This window comes from Citrus clementina, unplaced genomic scaffold (assembly GCF_000493195.1).
Source record: "Citrus clementina cultivar Clemenules unplaced genomic scaffold, Citrus_clementina_v1.0 scaffold_5, whole genome shotgun sequence".
In the NCBI taxonomy this organism is placed as follows: domain Eukaryota; kingdom Viridiplantae; phylum Streptophyta; class Magnoliopsida; order Sapindales; family Rutaceae; genus Citrus; species Citrus x clementina.
The window spans coordinates 38,083,394-38,094,405 of NW_006262201.1; the positions used below are offsets into that span (position 1 = coordinate 38,083,394).

The 11,012-nt window shown below is 34.9% G+C and overlaps 2 protein-coding genes across 2 annotated transcripts; both read left to right on the forward strand.

Moving 5' to 3' along the window:
- The first annotated feature begins 686 nt into the window (after positions 1–686).
- On the forward strand, positions 687–3,137 carry LOC18041620 (pentatricopeptide repeat-containing protein At1g43980, mitochondrial). Its single transcript, XM_006434265.2, has one exon. It carries the CDS (start codon positions 823–825, stop codon positions 2,743–2,745), a length of 1,923 nt encoding a protein of 640 aa, XP_006434328.2. The 5' UTR covers positions 687–822; the 3' UTR covers positions 2,746–3,137.
- A 2,843-nt stretch (positions 3,138–5,980) lies between these two features.
- On the forward strand, positions 5,981–10,383 carry LOC18041621 (2-oxoisovalerate dehydrogenase subunit alpha 1, mitochondrial). Its single transcript, XM_006434266.2, has 9 exons — positions 5,981–6,433; positions 8,344–8,481; positions 8,594–8,776; positions 8,882–9,039; positions 9,136–9,235; positions 9,327–9,438; positions 9,524–9,663; positions 9,751–9,936; positions 10,048–10,383. Exons 1-9 carry the CDS (start codon positions 6,194–6,196, stop codon positions 10,213–10,215), a joined length of 1,425 nt encoding a protein of 474 aa, XP_006434329.1. The 5' UTR covers positions 5,981–6,193; the 3' UTR covers positions 10,216–10,383.
- Positions 10,384–11,012: the final 629 nt, after the last annotated feature.

Sequence of the window (11,012 nt, forward strand, 5' to 3'; positions counted from 1 at the left end):
AAGAATAGAAGTGATTTGGTTTGTTTGGTGTACTTTACGAAGATTGAAGAATCAGAAATTTGGTTTCCGAATCCAAATCCATTGCTTTAGCCTAAGAGTGGAGCTCCGAACGCTCTATGAAAAGTGAAAACTTATGAAATCCTATTTGTTACATTTACAGCTCTTCCTTTCATTAAAATTATAGAAAACGATAAAAGATACCATGGAGTTTTGATTAAATTCAAATACCATCTAGAGTAAATTAATTAAATTTTAAATATGCTTTTTCATAATAAGAATCAATCATTCGACAAAACAATTTGAAGATAATAGGCTTCATATTTGGATGTAAAAAAATTAATTTCGAGTTTATAAAAAATTAATTATATTATATATTAAAATTTAAAGATAATAAGCTTCATATTTGGATGTAAAAAAATTAATTTCGAGTTTATAAAAAATTAATTATATTATATATTAAAATTTAAAGATAATAAGCTTCATATTTGGATGTAAAAGTATTTTAATTTAATTAAATTCAATTTGTTCTTTTATATAATTTCAACTAGTATTACTCTTGCTTTAATTTCTTGCACTTTTAGACTGAATTTGTGGGACCATTTGGGCTTGGCCCAATCACACATCGCTCCCATAAAACAAAAACCATCAGTTTCTTGCAGGGACCATTCAAAATGCCGCGGCATAAAATCACTTTACGACTGCTCCAAATCGAATGTTAGGCGCTTGCAGAGCTCAGGCAAGAAGAACAAGTAGAAGAATCAGTTGTAAAGCCTTGATTCGTAATTCTGAGAGCACAATGCTTATTAGTGGCACTTCACTTTTATGTCCTCGTATCTGAAGAAAGCTCATGTTAACAAGGCCTCTCTGTCTTATTGCTCACAACTAATAGACCGTTGTTTGTCCTTTAAATCCTTTGATTTTGCCAAAACCATCCATGGCCACTTGTTTAAACTCGGTTTCAATGCCCATACTTATCTGGGTAATCGTTGTCTTGACTTATACTCTCGGTTTGGGACTTCGGATGATGTTTTGCAATTGTTTGATGAAATTCCTCAAAAGAATTGCATATCATGGAATATTTGCCTGAGGGGGTTGCTCAAATCCGACAACCTCGATACCGCACGTAAGGTGTTTGATGAAGTTCCCGAGCCAGATGTCGTCAGTTGGAATTCAATGATTTCGGGATACGCTTCTTGTGGGTATTCTGATTATGCTTTGGAGATGTTTTCTAAAATGCAACTTCAGGGTGTAAGGCCAAGTGGGTTCACTTTTACAATTTTGTTATCGACTGTGTCTAGTTCTTGTCATGGTAAGCAAATACACGGTAGCATGATTCGGAGTGGCTTGAGTTTGTCAAATGTGGTGCTTGGGAATTCCTTAATTGACATGTATGGGAAGCTCGGTGTTCTTTACTATGCTTTTGGTGTGTTTTTGAATATGGAGGAGCTGGATATTATCTCTTGGAATTCATTAATTTCAGGGTGTTTTAATTCGGGCTATGGAGAGTTGGCATTGGATCAGTTTTATTCAATGAGGTACTCAGGGTATTCACCTGATGAGTATACAATTTCAATAGTAATAAATGCCTGTACTAAGTTGCGAAATTTGGATAAGGGTAAGCAAGTTTTCGCTCTCTCTGTCAAAGTGGGATTTCTTTCTAATTCCATTGTTTTGAGTGCCACTATTGACCTGTTTTCCAAATGCAACAGATTGGAGGATTCTGTCCGTCTATTTGAACAACTAGATCGATGGGATTCTGCTGTTATCAATGTTGTGATTTCAACCTATGGAAGGTATGGCTTTGGAGAGGTTGCTTTAGAATTGTTTCAGCTTATGTTGAGGGAGGATATAAGGCCTACTGAGTTCACACTTAGCTGTGTTCTAAGCTCTATTCCAATTCCTCCGGTGGAGCATGGAAGTCAATTCCATTCCATGGCAATCAAATCTGGTTTTGATTCCAATGCAGTTGTTGCCAGCTCACTCATGGAAATGTATGCTAAAACTGGTTCAATTGATTCTTCTACGGAAATATTTGTTAAATTGGATAAAAGAGATTTAGTATCTTGGAACACCATAATGATGGGTTTAACCCAGAATGGTAGAGCAGCTGAGACGCTGGATGTTTTCGAAGAACTACTTGAGGAAGGTCTGCCTCCTGATCGAATAACACTAGCTGCGGTTTTATTAGCTTGTAACTATGGCGGTTTTGTTGATAAGGGAATGCTCGTTTTTTCAGCAATGAAAGAGGAATATGGAGTTATGCCCGGTGAAGAGCATTATGCTTGCATTATTGATTTGTTGTGTCAGGCTGGTCAGCTCGGAAAAGCAATAGATATTACAAGCACAATGCCCTTTCAACCCGGTTGTTCAATTTGGGAATCAATACTCCGTGCTTCTGCAATTTATGGAGATGTGAAGCTCACTGAAAACGTAGCAGAGAGGATGATGGATTTACAATTGCCATCGCCTCTACCATATTCACTGTTGACTCAGGCATATGCAATGAGGGGGAGATGGGAGGCCATAGTGAGAGTGAAGAAGGTCATGCGAAAGAATGGAATAAGTAAGGTGACTGGATGCAGTTGGATTGGGATAAAGAACCGTATATATACTTTTAATGCAGGCGAATTACAGCATCATCGAGGCCAAAAAATTTATTTGGTATTGAGATTACTGACTTGGGAAATGGAGGATGAGGGTTGTGTATATTTAGAGTGTGATAAATTGGATGTCGAGGGGAGGTAAGAACACAGTTCAACTGCAATATAAGAGATTCTTCCGGTCTTGATCAAGTACTTGCAGTTTGATGCCATAGATCAATTCTAACAGATTGGTATGTGAAAATATAGCAGTGTGTACTGAGTAGTTCATTGATACTGAAGTTTGGCAGTTGATTTTCAGAAGCAATGCCAAGTTCATTCCATTCCATTCTGTCATAGAGCTGGATTCATTGTGTTAGACATACAAGAGGGCATAATTCTTAAATTAATTGTGCTCATCTTATCTGATATAAAACGATTCTAACAACATATGTTGTTTATTCTATGCGATTAGCCTGTAATTATAAAGAAATTGTGAAAGATCAATTAGGATTTTGATGTTGTCTGGGATGTTGTAAAGACCAATATTCTTCGGTATACCTATATGGTTAGTCTCTATTGTGAATGTCTGCTTCGCATAAAATGTAGACGTGCATGTTGTCAAATAAGAACATTTGAGTTTCCAGGATATATTCTTTCATATAATTAATTTGTTTTTTTTTTCTTTTTCTACTAAAATCTTATATAAATTTTCAATACCCTCCTATTTCATCCCACACATCGAAACATAAAAAAAAAAAACAAATGCTAAATAGTGAATGAATAATGCTAAAGAGAGAGAAAGATAAGAGAATTTTACTCTCTTCCTACCCAATCCGCTTGCTCTTTTTCTTTTCAACAGATTTTCTCTCATTTTTCTCTCATCTTTCTCTCTTTTTGTCATTTTTTTTATAATTTATAAAATTGAAAAATTAAAGGAGCGATATCTTACCTACCCAAGTTCAATATTTAAGAGCGATATTGATTTATGACCTAACGGCATGAAACTGGAAACCAGAGGCATTTATTATGAATTCAATTCACCTATATTACTAACTCTCATCTCAAGAGCAGAATGGTATGAATAGTTGAGAATGCAATTATCTGACGGTCTGAGGATGGTGAAATGAATATGGTGTCATAAATTATAAACCATTTTTGTATTATCTGTAGATATAATAACATAGTTAGTGTTTGCCATTCAAAGAAAAACTCAATGGAGAAAAAAAAAAGTTATTTTTGTGTATAGCGAGCTTCAAAACTCAAACATGTGGTATCATGCTAAAAACGTTTATTAATTAAAGGGTTAATTTGAAAATAGTCGTCGTTAATTGACTATCTTTAAATATATATTTTTTTTAAATTTCAATTTATTCCTTATTTTTATTAAGAAAAAGAAAAAAATCAGTTATTGAAATATTTCAGCTTTAAGGGTATTTGTTAAAACATTTCAGATTTTGCTTACTCTTTGATGTGGAGTTGAGATGATGTTAGGGTTGGCTCTCTATCATGATAGTCCAATATTTTTATAGTTATTTTCTCAACAACATTGCATGAATTATTGGTGTTAGGAAATTTGGTGGGTGAAGCAAATACGGTTAAAGTGAAATTGGAATATAATGATCACACAAAGACATTAAAATTTACGTGATTTGATTTTTAACCTATGTCCATTGACAAAGACAGAAAAAAATATTTTACTAGTGAAAACGAGTTACAAGTATTGTAGTGTTTTATCTCACAACCCAAAACTCCAAGTACACCCAAACTCTCAAAAATACTAAAATTAGAGTTCAAAACTCTCAACACTCTCAACTTATACATCTTGACACTCTCACTTGAATTGGAGAAAATGAGATGATTGAAGAGGGCAAATGAAGCCTTTATTTATCGGCCCAGGAATGCCCAAAAAATCAATAAAGGCGGGCACTAAAATAACATAAAATTTCACTCAACTTTCTACTTTAGTGTCAAAGTTAAAAGTTGCGTGCTTTCCACTTATTCATGTTTCTTATTTACTTAACAAATTTACGTCAAGAGTCAAAAGTTGTATGCTAGCCACATGCAATTGTTTGCCATATGCATGCACATATTCAATAATTAGTACATATGTTTATATCTTAATAATTCAAGATCTCGATATTAACTGTTAATTTTTTTACTAAATAATAATATATTGAAAAAGGAAATGTTATTTTGACAAAAAGTAGAAAAAAACAAAAATATCTCGACAAAAGGTAAGTTGATTAATAACTATTCTGATAGTTTAATTTTTTAATGCCTTCATCAAAATTTCACAACTCAAAAAAAAAAATTTTGGTCCACGTAGCAATGTTGTCGAAAAAGGGGAAAAAAATCTCCTTTTTTTTTGCATGATTTTTTTTAACTTATTAGTTATCACTCGGTACGAAGAACGTGTTTATTTATTTATTTATTTTTCCTTGTGATGTACATATTAGATAATTCTTAACGATTTTATTTCAATCTATGCCTTTTGTTTCCACCAGCCAGCCCCACCAACCAAAGGAAGGAAAAAAAAGAAAAGCAAGGCTTAGGCCTGACTAACAACAAGTGAAGGAATTTTTTAAAATATTTTTAATTTTACCAACGAGAAAGAGCCCTTTCAAATTGCATTCTTTAAAAGAAAAAGAAAAAAGAAAAAAGAAAAAATGGAGAAGCCCGAATTCCCATCTTTGATTCTAACGGTTAGTTTTATTACTTGTAACCATAGAAAATTGTTTGCTTGACCTTGTAATTAACAATTAACAGTGGATCAGGCTACGGTATAATTGTGGTATCGCACTACAGTTGCATCCAGTCGTTGAAAATACTTAAATTGGTGGGGTTTATTGACATTCAACGACTGGATGCAACTGTAGCACGGTACTACAGTTATACCACAGATTTTTCCTTAACAGTGATGAGCCACGTGGCCGAGGATGCTGACCATCAGCCTTGATATATTCGTATCAATAAATATTAAGAAATTGTCATTTTTGGCTGGATTAGCTGATCCCATCCCATCCAGTTCCCCTACAAATTACAAAATAAATGTTTCCATCTGGACCCTGCGACGCATTATTAACTCCACATTGACCCAACTGAGCAACTGGGCGACACATCATGTTTTCCGAGACAGAATCATAAAAAACACAGTTTCCATAAATTCATCGGGGGCTGTTGTTTAAAATCAACATCTCAAAACTGTAATTGTGAGTGACCCTATGGATTGAGGAAATTCTAGAATAATATAGCTATCTATATAAATAAATATATATATATATATATATATATAATTTTTAAAAATAAATATATATACATATCATAATAATATTATTTATTTTTTATATTACTGATATAATACCTCCATTATATTTTAAATTTTTTTTCTAAGCCCTGTGTGCGACATGAGATTAGTTTTAGTGCCGAGTCACATCCAGCGAAGCTTTTAGTGCATTATTTCAATATCTCTTCAAATTCCCAAGCTTATATAGACAAAGCCGTGCAAGGTACTGATTCCATCAAAAGCCTCGCTGGCTTCAAATCCCACCATCATTTTCTTCCTTCTTTCTTACCTTCGTATCTTTGCCGTTGTTCAATATCGAAAAAATTAAATGGCGATTTGGTTAACAAAATCAAGAGCCATGGCCCAATGCTTACGGCAAAGAGTTGGTTTGCTGAGGATATTAAGTGGCCAGAGTTGTTCATCCCCATCAACCATATTCCCACTTCAGCAATATAATTCACCATCACTTCCAAGCAAAACCCTTTTCTCGCCGGGGCGTTCCGAGTCCACCGTTGCTGCCAATCAGCTGGATTCTTTGTCTTCCAGTGACAGCGATGATGATCATCAGGTAACATAGTTATATTTAATTTAGCTCTGTGTCATTACCACATCTCTATACACGCTTGTTAGTTGTTATTTTCTGATTCTCTGATTACCGAAAGATTGCTTTGTGCAAATCTGTTAAACTGCAATTAGTGATAACAAGGCTGGTAGCAGCCTATATATATGTCTTTAAGTTCTAACGGTTGCATTTCTTTTCTCTCTCCTTTTCTTTAGCTTCTTTCCTATTTGATTCTGAAAAAATAAGTATGCACCAGAAAACACGACTTCCAACTCTTTTTATAAATCTTGTGTGAACTCAGAAATCAGGTTTTTTTTTTTCCTTATTTTTTTTTTAATGATTCTTTGTTGCTATTGAAAAAATTAAGGAGTGATAAAAGCTACTTTTTAAGTGGGTTGATGGAACCGCAGATGTATACCAATGCACTAAAGTTAATGATTCTTTTTTTTTTTTTTTATGTCTTCCACTCAGAAAATGTTTTGGTATACGTAGCCTTATTTGTAGTAATTTTTTTTTTTTTAACTATTGTCAATCATGGACTAAAAGAAGAGTATTTCAATTCTAAATATACTTTTAATCAACTAATCAAAACCACCGTAGAACTCTCATGTGCTCCATCCGTAGAACTCGCTTCGTTATCACATGTTATGAGATCATGAATTTGAAATCTTATAAATATAAAGAACCGTTGCCAACTTTATATTTTTTTTTATCATATCCGTACCGTATGTTAGACTTGAAGCAGGATGAGATCGATTCGATGATAATCTTTAATTAAGTCCACTTTCTCTCTCATAATCTTTAGTGTTTGATTCGTGCATTGACGGTTCCTCTATAAAGATACAAATAAATAGAATCTGCCATGTGTGTACGTGAATTTTCTAAAATAAAACTCCAAAGATGATAAATCTTCCAGCACTGATGGGATTCGGCCTCCTCCTCACATCCTTATCCTCCGTCGGCTTGGATCCTGCCGGTGCCAATAATTATAAGCGTTTTGGTAACATAAAGGAAACACATGAAAACAAAAATCAATAATTATAATTATTATCTCGCTTGAAGGCCAACGGATAAATTTTAAACCACATATTGTTTGCCTTGGATTGCCCGTCGGGCAGACTGATTTTGACCAATGTGATCACTTCAATTTTATCTTGTTGTGCTTGCCCCATCGTGAAAGGAATTTAGAACTTGTTTAGTTCCTGTCTGATGTAGTTATAATCAATGTTATGTTCTTACTCTTGAGTTTTAATTTCTTGGATCAAAATTTTCATTATTGACCCCAAATTTCGTGTACGTGGCCTCTAACAAATTGGGCTATGTTAAAATTAGTATATTACATTAGTGTGCAAGATATGGTTATCTAAACCTTGGGATGCAAATATGTACGCTAAAATGGGATTTGAGATTACTATAGAGCTTAATTATTGGTACAAAATTCCCCCACCTGCTGGCCAAATTGCTCTGCTCCCACGCAACGCATTGTTTTAAATGAAAACAAAATTTTAATTTAAAATCATACAAAATTGGTAGGGACGGGGCTGATCAAAAGAAGACGGTACGGGGTATCTAGCGCAACCAACTAATAATGTAGGCGGCCGCTTCCTTTTACTTTCATATGCGTAGGCCCAACGTCGTTGGGATTTAACTTCATTTTTCTCCTTTTTTTCCCCCCAAAAAAAAAGCTGATATTTAATAAATATTTTTTAAAAACGTGCCCATAGTCAAACTTTAAAAACATTAACAAAAATTATAATATTTTTATTATTTAAAAAGAAAAAAAAAAGCACCACGTTTCAATTGTCATGTATTTCTATTGCGTAAATAACACTTAAAGTATATTAATTTGGATTTTGAATATTGAGCCGAAAAGGGGCATTGCAATTTTTAACATTTCGATTCTCTCGTTGTGGCAGGTCTTGGATTTTCCCGGAGGCAAAGTTGGATATACTTCTGAAATGAGGTTCATTCCTGAGTCTTCAGAGAAAAGAGTGCCTTGTTTTCGAGTTCTTGATGACAATGGAGAGCTAATCAAGGGCAGTGATTTTCAACAGGTACACATATATAATATAACTTCCTTTATTAATGATCATATTTTTCAATACCCGATTCTCAAGATTCATCAAAGTTCAAGAGCTTGCGATTTTGGCTTGGTGGTTTCATTAGGTGAGCAAGGAAGTTGCTGTAAAGATGTATAGCCATATGGTCACACTGCAGGTAATGGACTCTGTATTGTACGAAGCACAAAGGCAAGGGAGATTTTCTTTCTACCTTACAACAATTGGTGAAGAAGCAATCAACATAGGATCAGCAGCTGCACTCAGCGCCGATGATTTTATCTTGCCTCAGGTAACCATAGGCTGTATACATATATATACATAGATCAGCTCAATAATTTCTTGCATTTGAAGCTAACGCAACTTCATGTATCCAATGCCAATGTGCTCATGCCAGTACCGAGAGCCTGGAGTACTCTTATGGCGTGGCTACACATTGCAACAATTTGCAAACCAGGTGTTTGCAAACAAGGCTGATGATGGGAAAGGCAGACAGATGCCAATTCATTATGGGTCTAAAAAGCTTAACTACATCACCATATCGTCACCTATCGCGTAAGCTATCTTGATCATGTCTAGAACATTTCTTCAAATTATCACGTACACTGTCATCTCTGATTATTTTCATTGCAATCTATGATTGTAATTCAGTACACAACTTCCTCAAGCTGTTGGTGTGGCTTATTCTCTTAAAATGGAGAAAAAGGATGCCTGTGCAGTTGCTTATACTGGAGATGGCGGCACCAGTGAGGTGATTACTAGCAGCATAATTCCTCTTCCTATATCCTTTCCTTGGGATTTAAATTGTCTTTTTGCTCATTTTTCTAGTTGTGTTGATTCAGGGAGATTTTCATGCCGCATTGAACTTTGCAGCAGTTATGGAAGCCCCTGTCGTCTTCATCTGTCGCAACAATGGCTGGGCCATTAGTACCAATATATCAGAACAATTTCGAAGTACTGCTATCACTTCTTTTTTTTAAAAAAAAAAAAAAATTCTCATTAATAAAAATTTTGGGATCACACTACATACTTTTTGCAGGCGATGGTATTGTTGTTAAGGGTCGTGCATATGGTATCCGAAGCATACGAGTAGATGGAAATGATGCACTTGCTGTTTATACCGCAGTTCAGGCAGCTCGTGAAATGGCTATCAGTGAAAAGAGACCTGTGTTAGTAGAGGTAAGATTGAATTTCCTCTGGTGAAAAGTTTGTAGGCAATTTAGCCATAACTTTTCTGAAAATTTGGAACTTTGTTCCAATTTTCAGGCCCTTACATATCGAGTAGGACATCACTCAACCTCGGATGATTCCACCAAATACCGAACACTTGATGAAATCGAGTACTGGAAAACAGAACGAAGTCCTGTCAATAGATTTAGGAATTGGGTGGAAAGGCAAGGCTGGTGGAGTGAGCAAGAAGAAACCGAGCTTCGAAGTAGCATCAAGAAACAGGTGATCTAAACTAGTGCAGATATCTGTATACTTGCTAGCAGTCCCCTTGACATTGCCAATCATTTTCACAGTACTTGCGTATTCAGACTAAAGTAATTTAATTTCTTGCAGTTGTTGCAAGCAATTCAAGTTGCAGAGAAAACAGAAAAGCCGGCGATTACAGAACTGTTCTCCGATGTATATGATGTTCCCCCATCAAACCTTGCTGAGCAAGAGAAACAGCTGAAAGAAATTATCCAAAAATATCCACAAGACTATCCCACTGATGTTCCTGTATAGATTTCACGTGGCTACTTCAATAAAATGTGTAGAATAAAGGGGGGAAAAGGAAAGATAAAAAATAAAACTCCTGAAAACTCCATATAAATGAAAAATGTAGCGTCAATAAGTTTCTACATGCCATGTACATTTTGATAGTAATAAAGCAATCTATACGTAATTATAGTATCACTATCGTCTTATATTTATATGCTGGCCTTGCTTAAGTTCAATTAAGCACATTGAAATGTGGTAAACAATTTTAACAATTCATAAAATTCACATTAATCACATGTGAACTGGTCGAGCTGGTCTAAGGTCCTGGATTGGCCGTCCCTATAGACCAGTTAACTTGGACCGCAAATTTTCGCGGGATTCAAGCATCAACAAGGTTTATATAACTCAAATTAATGATACACTGAGACGTGGTCTCCAATATCATGTAAAAGAAAGTAAAGTTAGGAGCTGCCCAAGCAGAGGTATAAAACAAAGAGAAGAAGGTAGTCTCTGTCATGCAAGAGCCTCGTAATCTACTAATTGTCTGCATTTGGTTTGGACGGCGCCATTTTCAGGCATAAATTCACACGATGTTGGAATATCCAAAAGTATATGTTTCTTCATATGCTCGAATCTTCTTTGCTCCCTACGTACAAACAGAAACCAATTCTTGTAAAGAAAAGAAAATGTTAACAAACAAACAAATAAAAGGCATCCATTACTCTGTCAAATGAAAAGACGATGGGGTAATGAATACCCCGTTTATATTTGCACTATTTAAAACCCGTATCCATTACTAAAATCTTCAAAGAAAAAAGACC

Bases quoted from the DNA above. Each gene is read 5' to 3' on its own strand.
- LOC18041620 (XM_006434265.2), top strand. From the start codon at position 823: ATGTCCTCGTATCTGAAGAAAGCTCATGTTAACAAGGCCTCTCTGTCT.
- LOC18041621 (XM_006434266.2), top strand. From the start codon at position 6,194: ATGGCGATTTGGTTAACAAAATCAAGAGCCATGGCCCAATGCTTACGG. The intron at 6,434-8,343 runs GTAACATAGTTA...TCGTTGTGGCAG, and splicing joins ACAGCGATGATGATCATCAG to GTCTTGGATTTTCCCGGAGG. The intron at 9,439-9,523 runs GTACTGCTATCA...TACTTTTTGCAG, and splicing joins TATATCAGAACAATTTCGAA to GCGATGGTATTGTTGTTAAG.